At 55.3% G+C, this 24,057-nt stretch overlaps 1 protein-coding gene across 4 annotated transcripts in view; it reads left to right on the top strand.

Moving 5' to 3' along the window:
* The first annotated feature begins 1,145 nt into the window (after window positions 1–1,145).
* The window catches only part of SORCS2 (sortilin related VPS10 domain containing receptor 2), a 548,735-nt gene continuing 525,823 nt past the window's right edge, over window positions 1,146–24,057 (top strand). For 2 of the 4 annotated variants that reach the window (XM_054553680.2, XM_024246327.3), the window contains exon 1: window positions 1,146–1,730. In XM_054553680.2, coding sequence (XP_054409655.2) covers window positions 1,242–1,730 — 489 coding nt within the window. In that variant the 5' untranslated portion in view covers window positions 1,146–1,241. The remainder of the gene's footprint in view (window positions 1,731–24,057) is intronic. The other 2 variants (XM_054553679.2, XM_024246326.3) reach the window with 2 other exon arrangements.

Here is a 24,057-nt window from a genome sequence, read left to right as displayed (position 1 = left end):
GCCTGTGCCCAGTGCTTTGGGATATGATTTCCTGGGGAGGGAGCTGGGTGCTCCAATTCTCTGGGAGCCAGAGGGAACCCCCAATTCTCCATCTTTCCCAAATGTTTGAGGCCTTGCCCCTCTGCCCCAGTAGGCTCTCTCTGGAGCCAAGGGACCCAGCTGGGAGGTGGGGTATGACTGGGACCCCGGCCCAAGGGCTCCTATCTGGCATGGGGCCTCTGGGGGAAGGCCAGGGGCAGGGTGGCCCTGGCCTGGCAGAGGCTCTGACCTTGGCCTTGCCTCGGGAAGCGCCTGCCGTGCTTGTTCCTGAAGGCCCATCTGACACTCAGGGTGGGTGCTCTGTGAAGTCATTTTTATCGCTACTGAACTAAAGTGGCCACGGGACCTTGGGTGGGGACTTGCTGTGCTCCGAGCCTCAGTTTCCACATTCCTCACTGCGCCTGCCAGGTCCCTAGGACCTTGCCCCCTGCCCACTCCCCACGCCTCCCCACACAGGGGCTTGTCCTGTTCAAGGTAGCTCCCTCGTGGCCCCTGGGTTGGGAGATGAAGCCACTGCACGTCCCGATGTCTGAGCCAGAAGCCTGGCTGTCCTTGGGGCAGTTCTGCTGAGGACACCTTAGGGGCTCTGTACTGCCCCCATCACCCCGCCCCGGCCGCCTAGCAGGTCTCCCCGGGGACCTTCATGGACCTCAGCCCCTCTCCACTGCCACCTCTTCAGAGGCCCCTTGAGGAGAACCCTTTATAATCTGCGCCGGGAGCCCTGGTACTAGCTCAGAGTTCTTTTGCCTATAAATGTGTCCTCTTGGGTTGGTCTGTCTCCCTCAGGCTGTCAGCTCCCGGACGGGGACCTGGCTGTTCCCAGCGGGAGCCCAGAGCCCCAGAACCGTGGTTGGACCTGGAGAGAAGGAGGGAGGACGGGAAGAGGTGGGAGAGCCGGGAAGGAGGACGGGAGGAACCACCGAGCTGGGAAGGGGATTCTGGTCTGGAGGTGGGGCCGCGCTCCGGTACCCCGGGCTTCCCACGAGTGTCTGGGCGGCGGGCCGGCCGGCAGGTGGCGGTGCGCGCTCGGCGTCGCGGGTGGCGCCGGGGCCGCCGAGTCCCCTCCTCCCGCCGCTCCCTCCCCTCGCCGGCTCCTTTCTCCGCGCTCTCGCTCGCGCTCCCCAGCGCCCTCCTGCTCTCCCGGCCGCGGTCCCCTCGTCCGCGCCGCCCCGCCACCGGCTCCGCTGCCGCCCCTGGCGACCATGGCGCACCGGGGGCCCTCGCGCGCCCCGAAGGGCCCCGGCCCCACCGCCCGAGCCCCGAGCCCTGGGGCTCCGCCGCCGCCGCCGCGCTCTCCGCGCTCGCGGCCGTTCCCGCTGCTGCTGCTGCTGCTGCTGCTGGGCGCCTGCGGGGCGGCGGGGCGCTCCCCCGAGCCCGGGCGCCTGGGTCCTCACGCCCAACTGACCCGGGTGCCGCGGAGCCCTCCCGCGGGGCGAGCGGAGCCCAGTGGTGGCGAGGACCGACAGGCGCGCGGCACGGAGCCAGGCGCCCCGGGTCTGAGTCCCGGTCCCGCTCCGGGTCCCGGCGAGGACGGCGCCCCCGCCGCGGGCTACCGGCGCTGGGAGCGGGCGGCGCCGCTGGCCGGAGTGGCTTCGCGGGCGCAGGTCTCGCTCATCAGCACGTCGTTCGTGCTCAAGGGGGACGCGACGCACAACCAGGCGATGGTGCACTGGACGGGCGAGAACAGCAGCGTAAGTGACCTCCACGCGCTCGCCGCGGCCCCTACCCGGGACACCGCGGGACACCCCGGCGGGACCGCCACGGCCCCCACCCCAGATCCCCACTATGGTCATCAGGGGCGTTCTTGGCGACTTGGGCACTTGGGCCACCTCGGCCGCGCCCCTACTGGCCTCTGGTCACTGGTTACTTGGGGAGAGGTCCTCAGATTCGTACGCTTGTCTCACCGCAGGGGACATTCCCACAGATTTCGGGATCCTGGGCCACCTCCGATACTCCCACACTGGCCTCCAGGTCTTGGGTTACGGAGGAGGTCCCCAGAGGCTTCGGGAGCTTGCAGGTCCTTGACGGTCACCCCAGCTCAGCGCTGCCTCCCTTGCCCCCAGACTCCACCAGCTGAGAGTCGCGTTCTGGGACTTTGGGCTCCGGGACCCTTCCCTCCCTGGTCTACCAGGGACTCCGCGTGGTGCCTCCGCAGGCTCCGGCACTTCCCCGGTCAGCTGGAATCCTATTCTGGGACTCTGGGATTTCTGGGTTACCCCTGTCCCCGGGGTACTCTAGTGCGACCGGCGGCTGTCTTGAGCTCCTGCTGCCGGTCGCCCCGCCTGGATGCACTGGGACCCGCGTACCCCCTTGGGTTCATCCCCACACTGTGCTGGGGACCTGTGTGGCGCTGGCACGGCAAATTCCCTGCCCTCCCCCCACCTTCCCGGCTTCTCTGGCTTTGCTCCAGCTGGAAGTTTGCCACCTCTGTTGGGGACCTCCTGTTCCTCCACCCACAGCCTGGGGCTCCCACCCTTCCCAGATCGTGCCTCCTCTGGCCTTTGGTGGTGCGTGCAGGAGGCAGAGGGTCCCTTTAGATTATTCCCCTGGGGGCTGCCTCAGTCTCACTCCCCACTTCCCCCTACCCCCCGCAAAAGGGCCAAGGGCCACTCTGAAGTCACCCTGGGGCAGCCCCTGGTGGGACTTTAGTTTTGCAGGTTCCAGAGAAGGATTGGGGTAGGGAGGTGGCAGCCATGCATCCCCAGAGGAGGGTACATTTGTATGGGGAGGGGAGATGGAAGCCTCCCCTCATTGCTGTGACTTGCTGTCTCCTGGGGTCCCCTAGGAGACCTCTTCTCGCTTCCAAAAGGGCCAGGGTTCCTGTATGCACTGGCAGTGGCATGGGTGGGGAGCACTGGCCTCTGGAGCCAGGAAAGGGCATAATCTGGGCGGTCACTTGTGCCCATCTCCTCTGTCCAGCTTTGCTGGGCTACTCCCAGGCAGCTGTGATTTGTGCTAGAGGAGGGATGAGGTGGGCAGATGAATATGTCGGTGCAGGGGTAGGGGCAGCACTGAATGAATTTAGTCGGCCTAGAGCCCAGCTCCCCAACCAGCCAGCATCTATCAAGGTACAGGTGCCAAGTGTCTGGTCTTGGGTCATTCCTGGCATCTCCAGCCTGACTAGCAGCCCTCCGAGGGGAGAGCTGGCTCCCTGGGTGCAGTGGGCCAGCAGGGGGCAGTCAGGGTGCCGGCTGGGGTACCTTGCAGAGGTGGCAGGTGCCACCTCCCTAGAAGAGCCCTGGGAGTGTTCTCTCCATCTGCACCTTGAGAGAGGGGTCTGATGCCAGGTACTTGTGAACAAACGGTGTCTGCTGTACCATAAGCTCTAACTCAGGTGGAAAGGTAACTCAGAAACTGAGAGCTCAAAGGACCAAATAAACACAAAAAGCAAATCCTGCAGGGCCAGAAAGCTCTAATCCCCTACCCCATCTGCCGAGGTGGTTGACCCTGAAGCTTGCTCCTGCCCCTTTGTCATTTAGCTTCCTGGGGAGGGGGTGGAGGAGCCCCGTGGGAAGGGGGAAGGCTAGCTGTCTTTGGGATAGGCTGACACCCAGCCTGCCCCTGTCCTGACCTCACAGTCTGGGTACAGGGCAGCTTCCTGGGAGAGAGTTGAGGAGGGAGCTTGGGCCAGCAGGGATGGGGCACTGGGGGTGGGGGGTTGTCAGAGGAGCCCATGTGGCTTTGCTCCTTGAGGGCCGCAGCTGGGTTGGGTGACTCCTCTGTGACTGGGTGGGCTTTCATCCTCACTGCTGGCAGGTGTGTGTGTGTGTGTGTGTCTTGGCGGGGAGGGTTGTGAGTGGGGGCCAATGTTGGCTTCTCTTTAGTGAGGACAGCAAGTCCAAGGAACCAGAGAGGAGCTTTAAGGGATAGATGTCCTCTGGTCAGCATGAGGCAAGGGGCAGGGGTGAGGTGTGGCACACCGGGCACAGCCTGACACTTAGCAAACACTCGGGGAGTAGAAGCCAGGACACCCTCATTGTGAGTAGTAGGTGTGGGTGTCCATGGGGTCAGATGCTGGACCAGGCATTGGGCTTCAACACCTTCCACTCCTGCCTCTCCCACACACCCATTCTCCGGACTAGGCAGTCAGGAAAGACCTGATCATCCTGCACCTCGGGGAGCAGGCAAGGCTGCAGGAGTTTCACCTTGCCTGAGAAAACTCAGAAGAGGCAAGAAGGCTGTTACCTTGAGCTAACTAAGTAAAACTGCTTTAAAAGAAAAAATCATTGCCTTAGTGCTTGTTGCGTGTGTAGTATTGTTTTCTCAGCACACGCCGTGTCTTAGAAATGTACTCTGTTCCCTCTAGTCTCATCTTGCAACCACAGGACTAAAGATTTTAGCCAGGATTTGGCAGTGGGTTTCACGTCTGCTTGAAAGCATCATCTTTGAAAGCTACAACCAGACAGAAACTCACACGGCTGGTTTGCTGAGCAGTCTTCCTAACGTTTTATTTCCTTTAACTTGCTCGCCGCCCTCTGCAGATGTGGTCAACATGAACAGAGAGCGTGTTTACTTTACCATATCAGGTGTTCTTCAAAATTAAAAGGAGCATTTGATGAGGGGGATGGACTTTAAAACATGGCTTTTGAGGGCATCCCACAAGAAGCAGTCTCAGGATTTAAGCCCCCATTGCTACAGCTCCGTTTAACATTATGTGGGTTTTCCTTCCAACGGCTTGGTTCTGCCTGCTCCCATGGAGACAGAGAAGGGGACTTGCTTGGAAGTTCAAACACCGCCTCCCTGTCTGACGTTTAGCTGTAGAAACAAATTGTTATGTGTGAAATTAATGTTTCATTGAAACCAAGAGGTATTGCGTTTTTATGGATCTAGAGTGGGCTGTGCACACACAGCTCCGGGTTTTGCGTCTCCGAAGCTGCCCTTGGAGGCAGCGGTGCTGTTTGAAGGTGGATAAATATTACAGAGTGTGGCTCTCAGCCTCTGGGGTTGCGGTTTCATGTTATCCCTATGGGGAATGTGCTGTGCCCCGTCCTGTTCTTAATGTTTCTGGGAAATCGTGGGCTTATTGTACTTATTTTAAGCACAGCTCACCTGGGCTCCTTCCCACAAGGCACTTGATCCTCAACTTTGAAGCTGAATGTATCATTTGACTTGAACGTGAGCTTCCTGCAGCCTGGTCCAGTTTGTTCACCCCTGTCATTGTTCCCCGAGAAGGTCAGCACCTCCCTCCCCTCCTCTCCCTTCCCCTCCCCTCCCCCCTTCCCTCTCCCTCTCCTCCCCTCCCCCTTCCCTCTCCCTCCGCTCCCTCTGCCCATTTTCCAAATCTGCTCTGTGCTGCGCCTACATGGTTAGTGGTATCCAAGGCAGTTGAATGCAGAGGTGATTCTGAGCAGATTACCCACACTCTCTGTTCTGCAATCTTGATGAACCCGATATTTGTGTATATTTTATACCTAGAGAGCTAGAGCTACACATCAGAAGAGCTTCTGAAACTTGTTTCTCTGAGTTAAGAGGTCAAGAACTAATGGTCTGTGGCAGCTTCTTCTACTATAGCACCCATGGCCTCTCCCCAAGTTCGCATGAGAATTCCATCATGACATCTGACAGGTGCCGAGTTCCTGAAGGGCAGGTGAATTCTCTTTCTAGGGCTGCCAGGGCAAAGCGCCACAGACTATGTGGCTGAAGCAACAGAAATGTAATTTCTTGCAGTCCTGGAGGCTGGAAGTCACAGATCAAGTTATCGTCCAGGTTGGTTCCTTCTGCGGCCCCTCTCCTGGACTCGCAGACACCACCTGCTCCCATGTCTCCATGTGGTCTTCCATCTGTGTGTGCCTGTGTCCTCATCTCCATTTCTTGTAAGGGCACCAGTCATACTGGATCAGGGCCTATTCTAACCACCTCGTTTTAACTTAGTTACCTCTTTAAAGGCCCTGCTTCCAAATACAGTCACATTTTGAAGTGCTAAGGACTTCAATGTGTGGATTTTAGTGGGGTGACACAGTTCAGACCCTGATAGCAGGGAAGGGGTCTCAGCTCCCTTTGCATCTCCTCACTTTAGTAGTGGATCTCAGAGTAGTCTAGTGGGAGAAAGCAGATGGACATGAACAGCTAGGATATGAGGGGGCGAGTGTCACCCTCCCCTGATAATGCTGATGGGGAAATCAGGGAAGACTGCATGGAAGAGGTGGCATCAAGGCTGGCCTAAAGAATGACTAGGTGGAGTGTATAGGAGATGGAGAACATTCCAGAAAACAACATTCCAACTTGAGCAAGGACTGGGGGGTAGGAATTTTGAAGGTATGTGTGTGTTATATAAAGTGAGAGTGAATGCATTGTGCATGGAGACAAACCAGAGAAAAGAAGTTTGGAAAAAATAGATTAAAAAGTCAGCTCCCGATGGACCCCAGATGTGAGGCTGAAGAGTCAGTGTGGCAGTGAGGAGTGGTGGACATTGCAATTGAGCTTCAGAGGCAGCCTGCCCGGGTCTGTATCCTGGCCCTGCCGCTCTCTGGCTCTGGGATCCAGGGAAAATGGACTAAATTCTCTGGACTTCAGTGGCCATATCTTGAAAATGGGAGAAGTAAAGGCTCATAGGTTTGTGGTGCAGGTGAAGTGAGATCTTCCATGTAAAATGCTCAGATCAGAGCCTGGCCCACAGCAGGAGCTCAGCAAATGATATCAAGAAACAGCCCTGGAGGCAGTGTGGGGGATGGGGCTGGTGAGGGCTGCAGGGTGAGACATCTGGACAGAGGCTCAGGGAGGAGCTGCTGCCAGGGGGAGGCTTGGACCAGGGCTGTGGAGGGGGCTGAGGAAGAGGAGAGTGGGCTGGAGAGAGGTGCGTGGCTGGACGCACAGGATGTGGCTGCCCTGGCTCTGCAGGCCTCTCTGTCCTGGGTGGTGCTGGGCTTCTAGGCTCCAGGCCAGCCTCCAGAGTGCAGAGACCATGTGAGTTCTTAAATGAACGGGTTCAAATCCACGACAAAGCTGACTTGTAGCCTTGTGTCCGATGCTTGTGGTTTTGTGATGTCAACTCCAGTTCACCTTAGAGGACGGCTTGCTGGCTCCAAGCTCAGGGTTTCGCATTTAAGTCTGCTGAACTTGTCGTGTGTTACCCTGGAATTCTAGGCCCCCACGGTGTGGGCCTCCCAGCATTTGGGGTGGGGGCTGGATTGGAGCCTGAGGTGTGGCCCCCAGTGGCTGAGCTGTGGCTGGTCAGCCTGTGAGTGCTGGGCCTCCGTCCAGAGGAAGTGCATTTCTGTCGTGACAGCTCATCACCAAGGGTGTCCAGCGGCCACCTGCAGAGAGACAGAAGCAGGCAGAGGTCAAGGGATGTGGTGACCAGGGCTGAGTGCCTGTCATACTTGCTGTCAGGAGCTGGCTGCTGGCGGGGCAAGCCTGTCCGGGACCCTGGGCCTGGCAGCTGGATGAAGAACCACGAGGGAGCCAGGGACTCTGTGTGGAGAGAGGCGGCAGCACATGGGGACATGCAGAGGGCGGGCTGAGTCTAGGGAAGTCTCGGCGTGCAAATCACAGGCTCGCAAGGTGACCCACGGCTTCTGCCCTCGCCCCAGTCACTCGACATTCAGAGCATGGGTTGAGAGCTCCCAGCAGGAAGGGGAGGGTGTTGTGCCCAGAACCCTCCACGTGGTCTCACATTTGCCTCCAAATCAGCTGCTTTTAGGGCGAAAGTGAGAAGCAGCCGGCAGGCCTTGTTTCCTGGGTGCTTACCCATGGGGTCTGCTGGGTGCACTTTGCGGAAGTCCCCGTCCTTCCGATTCTCCTGTGAGCCAGGAGGATGGGGAGCCGTGCTCTCTCTCGACTTGGGCCCTAGTTTGGTCATTGTGTTTCGGGTGTCAGCCCTGTGGTGCAGAAGAAGGGCCTGGAGCCAGTGGGATGGGCTCCTTCTCTTGAAGTGCTTGTGGTCCAAAGTGGGGTGGGGGCAGAGAGCCCCAGGAATGCAATTCAGGAGGAGTGAGGTGAGGCCGGTGTGGAGGCACAGATGCAGGGAGGGCAAGTGGGGCAGAGGAAGCTCAGTTCACCTGGGGAGGGGTCACATGGGCTACAGGTGGAGGAGGATGAGGACGACTGACAAGGCTGGGGAGGTGTGGCTGAGGGGAGCAGCAGAGATCTCTGGGGTGTAGAGGGCAGGTGAGCCTGGTGGAGGGGCTGCCCATGGCCATTGCCTGTGCTGTGAAGCAGGGGCTCTCTGAGCAGGGCTCCTGCCCATGGTGTTTCCTGGCTGGGGTCCGAGGGAGACTCTTGCTGTGGTCTGGCCTGCACAGACCCACTCCGTGGCCTGGGTGGTGTGGGCCGCTCTGGGATGGGGAGCTGCATAGACCTGCTTCCCTGGCCTGGGTGGGGCAGGCCACTCTGGGATGGGGAGCTGCCTTCGTTTGTATTCTCATCCAAGTTCACCAGATAAGACCTTGACTGTGGATCCCCCACGTTCTGTCCTCTCTGTGCACCCCCTCAAGTGCTGGTCTGTTCCTGTTGCTTCTGAGGACCCCTGAGAATCTCCCAAACCCACTCTCCCACTCCCCCAAATCAGTTCACCTGACCTAAGGTGCCCTGCCTTGCTGGGTCCTTGCCTGAGGGGCCGACACTCCTGGGGAATGCAAGCAGGAGGGGTTATGGGATAGAAACTGGCTTTGGGCTGGAAGTCCACCCCTCTCGTGCACGGTGGGGAAGTGCAGAGCTGGGGGAGGCTGGATTGTCTTCAGCTGCCCCGCGTGCAGGGCAGCAACGTGGATGGGCTCTCGTGCTGCTCTGGAGGCCCCAATCCCCCCTCGCTGGAAGTGCTCAAAAGGAGGCTCCGTGTGCATGCTCCAGGCCACTGTGGGGACTTTCGGTTTGGTGTGGGAAGCGGGACCACCAGGGGCTGACTGGGGGGTCCAGAGTTGTGGTTGTGAGCCCAGATCCCAGCCGGACCCAGGGGTGTACTCCATGCTGCTCCACATGGCCTCTGGCTCTGACCCCTGGGTCCCTTCCCTGCCCTCCAACACACTAGTGCTGCCTTCCCTCTCCTCCCCGGGGAACCCTGGGTTCTCTCCCTGCTCAGCTGGGTGCTGAGTGGGCTCAGCTGGGTGCTCACTCCTCCCTTCCCATATGCTGGCCACCCATGTAGCCACTCTTCCCCAGGCCTCAGTTTCCCCATCTGTAAGATAAGCGTCAGGACGAGACCATCTCCAAGGTCACTACCAACCCAGACGTTGTTTATGCTTAGTACACGTTTGCTAATTTATTTGTATTTTATTTATATGAATGGAGACCGGGAATGAAGTAGAAGAGACTTTGGAATGCCCAGCCCAAGAACCTCACTGCAGCCTCTTTCAAGTAGTAACGAAGGAGGCAGATTTCCATGAGAGTTGAGCTTCAGGCACAGCTGGTCTCACCGGTGCCTGCTGTTCACGCTTGGATGAGGACTGAACCTCTCTGAGCCTTTTTTCTCATTTATCAAATGAGGATAATGGTTCCTGTGTGTCAGGCCAGTGCTGGGGCCACATGTTCCATGGATGGGGGCCTGGCCAGCAGACCCACCAATGTCCTCCTTCATCTTGTTTCCTAAGAGTGTTGACCTCACTTGCATCTTCACTGTCTTCTTGAAACTAGCTCAAGGCCCGGCTCGTAGTGGCTGTTGGCCTCAGCTCTTTACCGAGCTTCTCTGTGTGCCTAGCGCTGTTAGGTGCTGAGGATGCAGTGAGGGGCCAAGTTTTTGGCTCCTGCGCAGGTGAAATGTTTGGTCTGGACAGGAATTCATCCCAGCGCGTTCTAGGTGCTGTGTGAATCTGTGCTGGGGAAGTCTGGGAAGATTTCCTGGAGGAGGTGAAGATGGAGTTGCTCTGCAGGATGAGTAGAGCCCCGGGCTGAGGAGGAGGTTGGAATGGTGAGAATATTAAGGCTGAAGGAGAGGCCTGGGGGCTGGAGCAGCCTGGAGTGCTCATGGGCAGAGGAGAGACTTGTCTGTTGATCAAGAAGCCTGGCTCGAAGGCATAGAGACAGCCCTGTTAATAAAGTTGCTGAGCACATTTCACAAATCCACTTTTACTTTAATAAAGGGCGATTTAATTTGTAGTTGCGTGAAGGTTCCTGAGAGTATTCTAAAGAGGTCATAAATTAGCCTCATTCCTCGGCACGCCCCTCAGATGAGAAGGCAGCCCAGAGCTTGCGTGGGCCTCTCGGTGTAGCCGTTACTTTATTTTATGGTGATTTTTCAGAGTCAGGCTAAGACTTGTGCAGATGATTCGAGGGAGAGCAGACTGGAGTGACGGGCAGATCAGGTGGGACGCTGCAGAGAACCCCTGTGCCTTTTCTGGTGCAGGAAGAAACGGAGGGGAAGCTTGTACGTTGCCTCCTCTTTTGGGGCTGCCTTGTCTTTCTTTTTTCAGACTCCAAAGGATGAGTTATTTATAGGTTCTTACGAATGGCCCACTTTGTCCTCACCCCTCCTTAGTCCCTAGTTTGGGTGGGTGCTCTGTGGATTGCAGGGATGCCGAAGATCTGAGAAGCCCGGCTGTGCTGCAGCTGCTGTTCCTGACCAACGTCCTCCCCTTTTGGAAGTCCAGGGAGCAGAAATCCCTGGCTCTGGCCACCGGGAGGGCAAGGTCTCCATCTGTAGCGTTGGAAAGGTGAGGCATGTGTTCTGCATTGGTTCACATCCTGCTTTTTCTTAGAAAGCCCCGTCCTGGATGTGAGCTTGGATTCTGGGTGTAGAAGTAGTGCAGACATGGGTCTGTAAGTCTAAGTGAGTGGTGGGGGTGGGGAATGCCCTGTACCACCCTCCCCGCTCCCAGCAGGTTCCCACAAGCGCAGACCATCCCTGACCTGCTCTGCAAGGCTGTAAAACACAGACTTAGGCAACTTGCTCACTGCTGATTGATATACAGCCCGCTGAGGGCAGCAGCAATGTCTTTTCCATTCAGCCTCATGACTCGGGACAGCTTCCCAGAAGGCCTATGGTGCTCGTCACCTCTATTCCAATTAAGCTCCATTTGTCATTAAAAAATGGGATACTTGAGTGAGTGACGACTCTCCTTGGAAGACTGGAAAAAAAGGTAAAACGCCAGTGTCCTTTTGAGGTGGAAAAGCTCTTTCTTATTTTGCATTTCTATAGCAGTCAGTTACTGTATTTGCACAGAAAATTACAATCATTTAATTAGTTTCTTCTCACACCAGCTCGAAGATCTTAAAATAACAGCACTCTCCTTCCTTAGTAATTTTCTTGCAAAAGCAGATAATTTCCTGCAATGTTGAGCTCGCCTTGACTCACACCGAGCACATTTCTTGCAAGTCACCATTTCCTGACGCTCAGATAAATGAAGTTCGAATTAGAGAAAGAAAAGAGCCAGGCAGAGTGTGGCCGCTTCCATTCAGATCAATTTTAATTCAGAAAGAATTCTTTATGAGGCTTCTTCGCCGTGCATATTTCTGAAGCATCAGATGTAGAGATAGCATCTCCCAGGCCTCAGCCAGGGAGATCCAGCAGTTAGGATCACCTCCCAGCTTCTGCTTCTGATGTATTTTTACCTTATAATAATAATCCCTCACTATTTACATGGAACTGCTGATTAGTAATAATAAAGTTAATAATCACAGCCCCTATCTAGGTGCCGGATGCTGCGTCAGGCACGTCACGCCCATTTGTCTCATTTGCTCCTAAACAGAGACCTACACAGTAGATACCATGATTATATGCATTTTGCAGCAATGGAAAATAAGGTTCGGTGTGGCAGGAGGACTTGCCCCCAGTCACACAGCTAGCGAGGATCCGAGATGTGGTTTGAATTCCTTCACTCTTGAGCCTGAGTTCTTTTTAAAATTCTTTTTTCTGGCTGGGCGTGGTGGCTCATGCCTGTAATCCCAACACTTTTGGGAGGCCGAGGCAGGTGGATTACCTAAGGTCAGGAGTTTGAGACCAGCCTGGCCAACATGGTGAAAATTTGTAAAAACACAAAATTAGCCGGGCGTGATGGCACATGCCTGTAATCCCAGCTGCTTGGAAGGCTGAGGCAGGAGAATCGCTTGAACCAGGGAGATGGAGATTGCAGTGAGCCGAGATTGTGCCACTGCACTCCGGCCTGGGCGACAGAGCAAGACTCTGCCTCAAAAAAAAGGCTTTTTTCTTTATTACTAGTTTTAAAATTGTGGTAAAATATATGTAACATAAATTCACTGTTTTAATGCTTTTTCAGTGTATGGTTCTGGGGGCATTCAATGCATTCACATTGTTGTGCAGCTGTGATCACCATTCTTCTCCAGAACGTTCTCATCTTCCCAAATGGAAACTCTGCCCCTCTTAAACACCAACCCCCGTCACCCTTCTCCACCCCCTGCCACTCACAGTCTACTTTCTGTCTCTATGAATTTGATGCTCTAACGGCCTCATATGGGTGGAACCATACACATTTTGTCATTTTGTGTCTGATTTATTTCACTCAGCATGATGTCCTGAAGGTTCGCCCAGGCTGTAGCAGGTGCCAGAATTTCCTTCCTTTTGATGGCTGAGTAATATTCCACTGTATGGATACCACACATTTCCTTTCTTCATGCATCTGTGGATGGGCATTTGGGTTGTTTCCACCTTTTGGGTAGTGTGAATTAGGCTGCTGTGAACATGGGTGTGCAGATATTTTTTCGAGTCCCTGCTTTCAGTCCTTTTGGGTAAATGCCCAGAAGTGGGATTGCTAGATCTTATGGTAATCCTATGTCAATTTCTTTTCTTCTTGAGACTGGGTCTTGCTCTGTTGCCTAGGCTGGAGTGCAGTGATGCGGTCACAGCTCACTGCAGCCTCAACCTCCTCTGATTAAGCGATTCTCTCACCTCAGCCTCCCAAATAGCTGGGACTACAGGTGCACGCCACCACACCTGGCTAATTTTTGTATTTTTTGGTAGAGATGGGGGTTTTGCTGTATTGCCCAGGCTGGTCTTGAACTCCTAAGCTCGAGCAATCCACCCGCCTCAGCCTCCAAAAGTGTTGAGATTATAGGCGTGAGCCACCATGCCCGGCTTATGTTAAATTTTTGATCGAACCTGAGGTTTTATCTGCATCAGAAATCACTCTTGTGGCTGCCTTGTGTTGTACCCACTTGCTGGTCAGTAGCACAATTGCAAACACCAAGGAAATCCACAGGAGGAGAAACATGCGTGGCGTTAGGACAATCCCGCGCCTAGAAGGGACACGGTGGCAAGACTGCATCGTGGGAGTCACCTTTCTCTGTTCTGTTCTCATAACCTCTGAATTCTGCCACTTGTGACCCAAGGAGCGGGTATCTCTTTAGCCCAGGAAATCCAGATCTGTCAACCTTGGGAAGTCAGAAATAGGCTGGTCTGGTGCTGCGCCAAGGGTGGAAAAGGAGACCATTCCCGGAGGCATTGCTCGGCGCGGCCGCGCTTGCTAAGGGTAACCATTTGCCTTCAAGTTCAAGCCCATTTCTCTTCCTCCTCTGCTTTTAGGCACTTTTCCCAACTGACTACCTCATTGACCAGTTAAGTAATTCAGTTTTCACTCTGTAAAAATAATGCACTCAATAAAAACCCTATGTTTTTCTCAATTTATTCCCATCAATACCACTTAACCCCAGCCAAGTTTATTTTCTGATTTTTCATTTGACCATCAAATAGGCCTTCTGGGCATCCACTTTGAGTCCTGCAGCAGCTATGATGTCAGGCGCCTGCTGTGTACCTGGCTGTGGGTTAGGTTCCTTGGGTGGACCAAGGACACACACCCAAGGGTTTTCCGGCTTTGAGGACCCCAAACTGGCACGGGGGCTCTTAGCTCTCTCTGTGCCCTAGACTCCTGCGCACCCCAATCCTGGAGAAGCTTATGAAACTTTCTCAGAATGAGGATTTTATAATTAGCATAAAACAAAGTATAGATCCAGAGGAAACCAATTTCATGGCAATGAAGTTATCAAAATATTAAAACTAATTTCTTCAGTAACACTTCCATAAGAACTTGCAGCAGGTGTGATGATTTCCATAGTTTTGAAGTTGTGCTGAGTGTAAGCCATACTTCGAGATCGATAACAACTGTGATCTGGCCTTGGAGATAGCTGTGATTTCTGTTGGTGACACTCAGGTACTGATGATACATTTGTGACTTGTTGCCTACTTCATAATGGAAGGAAATGCCTAATTTCAGCTGGGGCTGGTTGAAAATAAAGAGGCCATTGTTTCTGCATCCAAGTTCATGGTTCCCTGAAGAAAGAGCAGGCAGAGAGAATCAGGAGCATGTAGAAATAATGCCCTGAGGCCGGACGCGGTGGCTCACGCCCAGAATCCCAGCACTTTGGGAGGCAGAGGCGGATGGATCACCTGAGGTCAGGAAGTTCGAGACTAGTCTCGGCAACATGGTGAAACCCCGTCTCTACTAAAAATACAAAGAAATTAGCTAGGCGTGGTGGCACACGCCTGTAATCCCAGCTATCCGGGAGGCTGAGGCAGGAGAATTGTTTGAACCTGGGAGGTGGAGGTTGAAGTGAGCTGAGATCACGCCACTGCACTCCAGCCTGGGTGACAGAATGAGACTCCATCTCAAAACAAAAACAAAAACAAAAACAAAAAACAAAAAAACAGAAACACCATGCGAGGTAGGACTTGGCTGGAGGGATGAGATGGGGGACAGATGGACCCCATGGGAATGATGCATCCCTCCGCAGTCCTGTCCCCTCTGCCCTGCCCCAGTGTCCCTGTCTTCCCCAGGCCTCCTTTCTGGTCTTTTCCAGCCCACTAAGGGTATGGATTCTAGGGGCTCAGGGGCTTTGGTCTGTTTCATTCCCTGTTGCTCCCCAAGCACCTGGCGCTTAGTAGATGCTCAGTAAACATCCAAGGACTTCTGAAAGGAGGAGCTAGCAGGAGGTCATGGATCCTGAAGCTCAGAGGCCTAGGTTTCCTGCTGGGGAATCTGGGGAGAGTCGAGTCCCTCTGTCCTTGCAAAGCTGGTAAGTGAGGAGCTGGGCTCCCTGGCCCACTGCCGGCTCCATGAGTAACCTGGGAAGCTCTTTAACGCACTAATTAATCTCCACCCCGTGGGGTGGGGATTATGGCACATATCTGCAGAGAAGAGAACTGGCTGCCAGAGAGACAGACAGATTTGTTTCTTGCCTGAGAGGAGTCCTAGGCAAGCAGTCTAGCAGCCGCTGACTCATGGTCGTGGCTGTGCAGCCAGGCCTTGGTGACGCCCATGCCTCCATGGCGGGGCCACTGGGTCAGCCAGGAGCCAGGGTACTCCATGGTGAGAAAACACCCATTCCCAAATTGAATTAGGGCATTTAAATAGTATCCTTGATGATCCCAGCCTCATCTCACCCAGTAAAACAAAACAAAACAAGACAAAACAAGAAACCCACGAGATGGGTTTGCTCAGCTTTCAACAAAGACAAATGACTTTGGGGTAGGTTGAACCATGGGAGGGCTTTCCCAGGAGAGAGCAGGATTGGAGAAACCTGGGCTTTCTGATGGAAATGACTTTGCAGCATCACCCACCTGGTCATTCACTCATCCATCTATCTACGCACTAGCCCCGCGCCCAGCATCACCCACTGCTCACTCGCTCATCCATCCATGTACGCGCCAGCCCTGCACTGAGCCTTCTCTCTGGGCCAGCTTCAGAGGAATCACCAGTTTCTGAGTTCTTGGGGGGCCTTCTATGGAGGGAGCCCCAAAAATGGCTTTTGTCCACATGTGGGGCCTCGCTTTTCCTTCTGTGTCCGTGAATGTCTTTTCTTCCAATTCACATCAACACGTCCCTTTGAGGAGGGCTGGAAAGGTGCAGTGCTGAGCTGTGGCTGGGAAGGCTTGCTGCCGGCCCCACTGAGCCCCTCCCGCCCACACAGCCTGGGCTGGGAGCCGAGGTGAGTCACTGGGCTGCTCTCTGCGTTCACCCAGCGCCTGGCCAGGGTCCAGCTGCTGGGGTGGAGTGTGGCGGCCACCGTGGCCAGACAATTCAGGCTCCTGGAGGCGGGCAGGTTCAGTGGGCTGCCCCAGCTCTGAGCTGGGGCCGGCTCCCCAGTCCCCCAGGCCTGGGTTCCCTCATCTGCCCTGGGGCTGGCAGGACCCCTCCTTATGGAGGTAAAGGTACAGGGAGCAGGGAGGATGTCTAGCGATGCAGGAGCGAGCTTCTCCAGTCCCAGGGAAAACTGCACAGTTGTCCCCTAATCAGGATGTGCCTTCTTTCTCTAGGGGGATTTTCTGTGGTTCCAATTTCTTCCCATTTCCTGAAAAGTTTGCTAAAGTGGAACAAAGCCCAGTGTATTTCATGAACATTCAGCTCCTCCACTTTACTTTTAAAGAAAGTATTTCTCGTTGACATCTGGTTTTTCACAAGTTTCCTGATATGAATTATTGCCTGGAATTCTCACCTCTAAGATCAAGTCAGAATTTCTTTCCATCTTGCCTGAGCAGAGGGCCGGGCAGTGACGGGGAAATCCAAAACCTGGGAACTTCTGGAACTTGTCTGGGGCGGGAAGGGAGCTTTCGGGCGGTTTCTCCCAGGATCCCACCTCCCCCAGCGTCCCTTGGCCCCGGGTGGGAGCCAGCCTGGCCCATGAAGGCAAAGAAGATCAGCTGGGGCCCACCTTCCTGTCTCAGGAAGGCAAAGAAGACCACCGAGGCGGCCCCCAGCTCCCTCCCTGGCCTGGCCTCCTCACCCCCTGGGACATGCAGAAGGGGGTTGGTGCTGGCCACCTTGGCTTCTGAGCTGGGGCAGGTGGGGGTTGGAGACCATCCACGGGGCATGTCGGGACTGGACGCACCTTGCCCCCAGCCCTCCAGCCCCCACAGGGTTTCTGCTTCCTATGGCATTTCCAAATGGCCTCTGGTGGGCACTGTGTGCTGAAGACTTCAGGGATTAATTGCAGGCAGGGGATTGGCGGGGAGGGAGGCAGGGCTGGTCTTCTGCCCTCTGCCCTTTCTTTCTCTGCAGACACATTTTCTAAGGCCCCCTGTGTGCCAGACTGTGCTAGGCACACTGGACAGACTAGTGAATGATTCCCTTTGTACACCCCGGCAGCTGTGGGCAAGGGATCACCATGGCTGTTTCAAGGGCGAGAGGCTGCAGCTCCATCCTCTGTCTGCCCCAGTCCTGGTACCAGCGGGATGCCAGGGCTTGGCTTGGCTTGGCCCTGGTTGTGTCTCCCTCAGCCCTCCTTTGCATAGGGTCCCCCAAGTTTTTCTAGGGGATGCACTGCCTTGTCTCTGGCTCACCAGGCACCCCCTCTCTCTGGTCCTATAGGAGAACCCTGCAGAGAGCTGCCTCTGCCCCAGGCCCTGGTCCTAGTCTTCTGAGCACAGAGAGGGACTCTGAGAGGCTACACGACCCGTTTGCGAGGCCGGCCTGGTCTGTGTGCCGCCAACCTGGCTCACCTAGCCCTGGGGGGGCGGTGAGCAGCGTGTGGAGGGCCCCACCTTTCCAGCAGACAGTCTGGCCTGCCCCAGGGGGCCCCTGCCTGCGTCCCTCACCCCCGACCACACTTCTGCCCTCCATGGAGGCAGCCCCTCTGCTCTGCTGCCTCCTGGCTTCATGTGGCCCTGCAAGCTGTGGACCTCATGGAACTTTGTCTTTCTCTTCCCTAGGAGGGAAAGGACACTGACCTGGCCTTGTAGTAGATGGGAGCACGTCACATATGGAGGTCTTGCCCCGGTGCTGGATAGCCAGTATCTGCTCAGATGCCCCCTCCTCAGCTGGCTCTGTCACCCTGTCCTTTAGGGCCCGAGAGCACGCCGCTGCCCCCGTCTCTGAGGACTTGCTGCTGTGCCCCTCCCCTTGGGCCTTGCTTGCCTTCATATCTTTGTATCCCAGGGCTCTGACTCCATCCCAGCTTCTGGATGGCCTGGCCCATTCTGGGGTCTTGAGATACTTGCGGCCTCTGGGGTGGGAGGACTTGGGAGGCTGCGTAGAGAATCAGGCCAGGCACCTCTCTCTTTAGGAAGCTCCCGGCGGCATCCCCTGCCGGAAACGGCCCCTGCCAGGACCCCAGCATGAGGCTGGCTTCTGTAGCCGGCTCCATGGTGCTGAAGCCTATCCCCCTCGTAGACTGTTTTTGGTGGGTGGGCTCGGCCCCTTCTGACTGCATGTTTGGAGCAATCAGGGACAGAGTTCCTGAAGTGCAGGTGCTGATCTTTGAATTTTGAGATCACTTCCAATCTTTTTTTTTTTTTTTTTTGTCTTCTCACTCACCTCCCTGCTGTGGGGTCTGGTTTTCGGCATGATCAGAGAAGGGACAAAGACCAGGCAGAACCTACTGACCAACCATGAGTTTTTGTTGACATCATGGATTGTTGACATCTACAGGGGTTTGCCCCAGAGAGCATTTTGGGAGGTGTTCTTGGAGCGATTCATGTATTTAGCAGTGAGCTATGGCTCTGGGCCAGATCCTCTGCCAGGGGAAGGGGTGACGTCCGTGGTTGGGACCAAGCATGGTCCATGTCCTGGTGAGGTTACAGCCCTCTGGGACAGGAGCAGATGGTGACTTGGGGGCCCCAGGGCAAGAGCCCATGTGGGGGAGGTTATGAAGGATGCATGTGTGATGGGGGCCTCTGACTTGGGTGGCATCAGGGAGGGTCTCTCAGAGGAGGTGGCATTCCCCAGAGAAGGACGTCATCAGCCTTGTGTGGGGCCAGGTGGGTGGGGACGTTTGTGGATAATGTGAAGGCTGGGCCCCCGGTCATCTTTGGCGCCCACCCACTCACTTCCTCTGTGTGCTGAGGGCTGGGCTTTCTACCCTTGACCCTTATTATCACCATTATTTAAAATAGAGGCGGTGCTTCTCTGTGGCTCAGGCTGGAGTGCAATGCTGCGATTTTGGCTCACTGTAGCCTCCAAACCCTGGGCTCACGCCCTCCTCCTGCCTTGGCCTTCCGAGTAACTAGGGCTATAGGCACGCGCTACCATGCCTGGCTAATTTTAATTTTTTTGGTAGAGATGAGATCTCACTGTGTTGCCCAGGCTGGTGTTGAACTCCTGGGCTCAAGGGATCCATCCACCTTGGCCTCCCAAAATGCTGGGATTACAGGTGTGAGCCGCCATGCCCGGATCAAACGCTTGACCTTGATGCAGTGCCCAAGATGGTTGGCTGCAAGGTGGCTGGTCGGTGAAAATCCCAACTCTGCTGCTAATGGCTGCCTGCCCTAGGCCCATTGCCTATGTTCTGAGAGTCAAGTCTTTCCCTGTAAAGTGCAGGTGTATGGTGCCTGCCTGATGAGACTGTTCTGGCTGCGATACAATGAGGGCAAAACTGCTGGGCACCGAGCTTGCACCAAGCAGTGTCCACTTCTCTTATTCCAGGAAGGAGGCCCAGTCATCCATCACCTACCAACCCCTAGCGTTCATTCCTGAGCCCCCAACAAGAGAAGCTTTTGGGAAAGGCAGGCGAGGGATAGTCAGCCAGCTGCCGATACCTCGGTGACCCCACAGGGCTCTTCTGGGAGTGGAACGGTGACCTGGCCTGGGTGGAGTGGGCCCGGGCTCCACTGCTCCTCGGAATGCCTGAGGGTTTGTAAGCAGGGCTGAGTCATGGCCACAAAATCACTTGTGCAAGAAATTTTTGCATTTCTGCATTTTTTCCTTAAGTCAATAAATTCTGACTTTGAGTTCTCATTCTACTGCAGGAAGCAAAAATTTTGCTTAAACCTTCCTGCCTGGAGAAATTTGGAAAAGCTTCTCAGAGGTGGCGGAAGGAGCAGGAGAGTGGGAGGGAGGGACGGAGGGAGGGAGGCATCGCCAGGGCGCAGACCAGAGCTGTGGCAGAGTTCAGGGATGGCAAGAAGAGCCAGGAGGGAGCGTCCACGACGGGGGGCAGGCCGTGGCCCTGGGACGGCCACTCTCTGACATTTTTCAAGGACGCCATTGATTGATTGATTATTTATTTATTTATTTTGAGATGGAGTCTCACTCTGTCGCCCAGGCTGGAGTGCCAGTGGCACGATCTCTGCCTCCTGGGTTCAAGCAATTCTCTTGCCTCAGCCTCCTGGTGGCTGGGATTACAAGCGCCTACCACCACACCTAGCTAATTTTTGTATTTTTGGTAGAGATGGAGTTTCACCATATTGGCCAGGCTGGTCTCGAACTCCTGACCTCAAGTGATCCCCCTGCCTCGGCCTCCCAAAGTGCTGGGATTACAGGTATGAGCCACCAAGTCCGGCCTAGGATGCCTTTTAAAGACAGATCATCCATGTGAAGTTCCATCAAGGACATACCGACCATTAGGGAAGAAGCAGGTGTGACAAGGTGGGGGCCCCAGTGAGAGGAGGGGTGGGGGGCTCCCATGAGAGGAGAGGTGGGGGCCCCCTTGGAGAGGAGGGGTGGGGGCCCCTGGGAGAGGAGGGGAGGGAGCGGGCCTCACTCTGTCAACTAATCCCTCATCCCTTTTACTCTCTCCCCACCTGGAGGAAAATGCCATAGAAGTGTTTTTTGTAGTAGTGGAAGCAGATTGTGACTGTATCTGGTGTCTGTTTCTGCATAATTCTATCAGGAATGTTCCCAGTCATCTGTGTGACTAAATCCCCTTCGGTGGCCTGAATTTCCGTGGCTGCCCCGCCCCAGGTCCCTGTTGATCCAGAGGATGGGGAGAGGAATTCTTCTGAAAAGAAAAGATGGGAGCGGAGTACAAGAGGGCTGCAGGGGAAGTCTTTCTTGGCTCTGCCTTTGGAAGCTGCCTTCCCTCACCTGGCCCTCTGGGGTTCTCCTCTCTTCCCAGAGTCTGCTGGAATTGTAGCCCACACTGCCCAAGTCAGCATGTGGTTGTGAAATGGCTGGTTGGGCAGATCTTCCCAGTTGGTTTAAAGTTACTGGAGGGCGGGGAACATGTTCCTGTTTCCTGTCTCTGCCTTTGTATCTCCTGCAATGCTGTGTACAAAAGGATGTGTTAAGCAGGACTTTGGTGACAGGTCACAGAAACCCCACTCCAACTAGCTGAAGTGAAAAATGGGAATTCCTAAGCTCACAGAACCAGAATGTCCAGGGGGCTGCCTTCAGGCATGGCTGGCTCCAGGGGTTCTAACGTAGGCACCAGGCTTGGTTCCTTGTCTGTCTCCATCTCTGGGTTCTGTTTTCTCTGCATGTTGGCTTCCTTCTCAGGCAGCCCTCCCAGGTCCTGGTCCATGGGAAACAGGCTAAAGAGAGATGCTGTTTGTCCCTGCTCCTAAGGGAAGCCAGAGCTGAGGCCCCCTGGCCTGCTTGGGTCACATGCCCACCCAACCCATCATGTTGGCCAGGGTGCTGAAACTCTTTGATTGCCTGGCTAGGCCCACACATCCAACCCTGGAGCCAGGCAGATGGAGCCTGGGGGAGGAGTTTGGTCTCCAGATGAAGATCAAGGGCTGTTACTGGAAGAAGAGAGTGCAGGTTCTGGGCAGGAGCCCACGGAGGGCAGGGTGAGGAGTTGGAGGAGGGCTTAGCAGCAGTCTTGAACCTCTTCTGGCCTTGTCATTGGGGGGTCATCTGCCCACCTGGGGGGAACAACCCGTGGCCATTGGACAATACCCTCCCCACCTTGTGCTGCCTGGGTCTTCAGAGGTGTCAGCTCTGGGCGATGTGACTTCTACTGGAAAAGGTGGCAGAGCCACGCCCATCCCCTCCTTCTGCTTTTATGGTTTGCTGTCCATAAATCCCCAATCCTCGGATCTGCTTAAGCCACATCCACAATGATCTGGCTCACGAGTAAATGCAACCCCTGGCATGAGATCCCACCGCCATCTCGCCTGTGGGCTGTGGCACCTCCTCTATGGGTGCTTGTGCCATTTTTAGTCACTGTGCCCCGTGGAGCCACTACAGTGACAGGTTATGGGATGAAGGGCACTGGGAGGTGACATACCACACCAGCAGAGGCAAGCCGTCTTGGGACAGCTGGGACCTTTGTGTCCAGGGCATGGAGGTCAGCCTGGGGAGGGCTGGCGGTGGTCCTGTCGCATGCTGTTGTGGACTGAAGGCAGTCAGGGAAATGGTGCAGAGACCAAATGGTGCAGACCATCGATGGTGGTTGTCGTAGTCCTGGAGGCGGAGGTGCTCTGTGGCTACACTCATTCAGTGTTGATCTGAGTCTTCCAGTGCCCTCAAGCTTGCTGCCCCAATCTAAACCCAAATAAGTCAAGAACCGCTGTGTTAAGTCAGGGACTGCTGGCATTGCAAGGACTTCAGGAGCCTGGCTGGGGTCTCATTTTACAGATGAGAAAGCCGAAGCCCAGGAGGTGAATGGGTTGGGCAGAGTTCTGCCCCTGGGAACGGCAGAGCTGGGTCTAGAGCCAGGTCTCAGTATTCTCAGGCCAGTCCCCTTTCCAGATGGAGACCTAGAAAGCCTGGCCTCCCAAGGGCCCACCCTGGAAAGGCACTTGGATGCCACGAACCAGCCCTGGCTGTAGTGGACTCAGCCACGTGTCTCCAGGAGCTGGGCTGGAAGCAGGCTTCCTGGGGCTTTATTCCACGTCCCTGCCCCAGAGCTGTGAGGTTCCCTGCAGCGAGTGAGCCATGGGTACGGGTTGGGTCAGCTGGGAGTGTTTGTTTTTGTGCCTTTGCCTCCAGCCTCCAGGTCTGGGGTGTCTGTTTACAGGAATTGTGGGGGAGAAGGTGAGTCACAGTTGGGGCTCCTCTTGTCTTCCAAAAAGGAAGCCAGCCTTTGCTTGCAGCTCTCCCCACTGGGGACAGCTGGTGGGTGGGGAGGCTGCTGTGGCTTGAAACCCTCCTAAACTCAGTGCTGAAATTTAATTGCCAGTGTAACAGTTTTGGGAGGTGGGACCCTTAAGAAGTGATTAGGTCATGAGCTCTCTGCCCTGGGGAATGGATTAATGCTGTTATTTCAGGAGTACGTTAGTTCTCATGGGAGTGGGATCCTGATGAGGAGATGAATTTCAGCTCCCCTTTCCTCTTTCTCACCCTAGCCTTTCTGCCTCCCACCATAGGAGGATCCTCACCAGATGCCAGCGCCATGCTCTTGGACTTCCCAGCCTTCAGAACCAAATAAACTTCTGTTCTTTATAAATTACTCAGTCTGTGGTATTCTGTTACAGAAAGAGGTCTAAGGCAGAGGCTGAGCAGATTCATTCAGCCCGGTGCCAAAATTCCACATGGCACTCACTGTGTGCAGGAAGGTTGCTAAGGAGTAGTCCTGGGATAGACTCACAGGATCTCAGTTCCCAGGGTGCTCAGAGGTCACTGTGTTCCAGCTGGGATACCTCCAGTGATGGGAGGCTCACCCCTTGTAGAGACAGCACATTCCAGCACATCTGGTTTCTACAGAGAGCCAGTGAGGTCAGCACGTAGCTGAGGCTGTGGAAAGAAGGTGATGAGGCTGCCAGCGGGGCTGCTTTTCTAGTGGACACGAAGGACGCCTGTCTTTGCTGTTGGGTTTCCAGGCTGTAGGTCTGTTCTGCTCATGAACTTGAGGGACAGTAGGGTTGTGGGGGTGGTGCCAAGTGGCGCCAACTTTGCTTTATTCCAGGGTAATCTTTAGAAAGCAGCAGTGAGGGGAGATGGGCTAGCTTTGTATGTGGGAATGGTGAGCTCCACCGCCCAGCCCAGCACTGCTCCACCTGGGGTCTTCAGTGGTAGACGGAGGGGTCCATGGCCACGGGCCATTCACTCAAGGCCACATCTCCCTGTTTTAATCCTGCGGCTGCTGTAACAAACTGCACAAACTCAGTGGCTTGAAGCAACACAGCTTCATTGTCTTATGGTTCTGGAGGCCAGAAGTCCAAACTCAGTGGCGTGGGCTAAGGTCAAGGTGTCAGCAGGACTGGCTCCTTCAGGAGGCTCCAGGGGAGATTGCGTGTCCTTGCCTTTTTCAACATCCAGAGGTGTCCACATGCCTTGCTTCATGCTCCTTCCTCGCATCCCTCCAATCTCTGCCTTCCGGTCTCCTTCTCTGGCTCTGACCCTCCTGCCTCCCTCTTATAAGGACCCTCGTAACGACTTTAGGGCCACCAGACAATACAGGCTCCTCTCCCTTCCCTAGAGCCTTAATCACACCTGCAACGTTTCTATAAGGGAACCCATGCACAGGTTCTGGGATTTGGATGGGGATGTCTTCTTGGGGGCTGAGATCAGCCTGCCCCGCCCTCCAGCAGCAAAGCCA

Source organism: Pongo abelii, chromosome 3 (genome assembly GCF_028885655.2).
Source record: "Pongo abelii isolate AG06213 chromosome 3, NHGRI_mPonAbe1-v2.0_pri, whole genome shotgun sequence".
In the NCBI taxonomy this organism is placed as follows: Eukaryota; Metazoa; Chordata; class Mammalia; order Primates; family Hominidae; genus Pongo; species Pongo abelii.
This window is presented reverse-complemented; position numbering and strand designations above follow the sequence as displayed.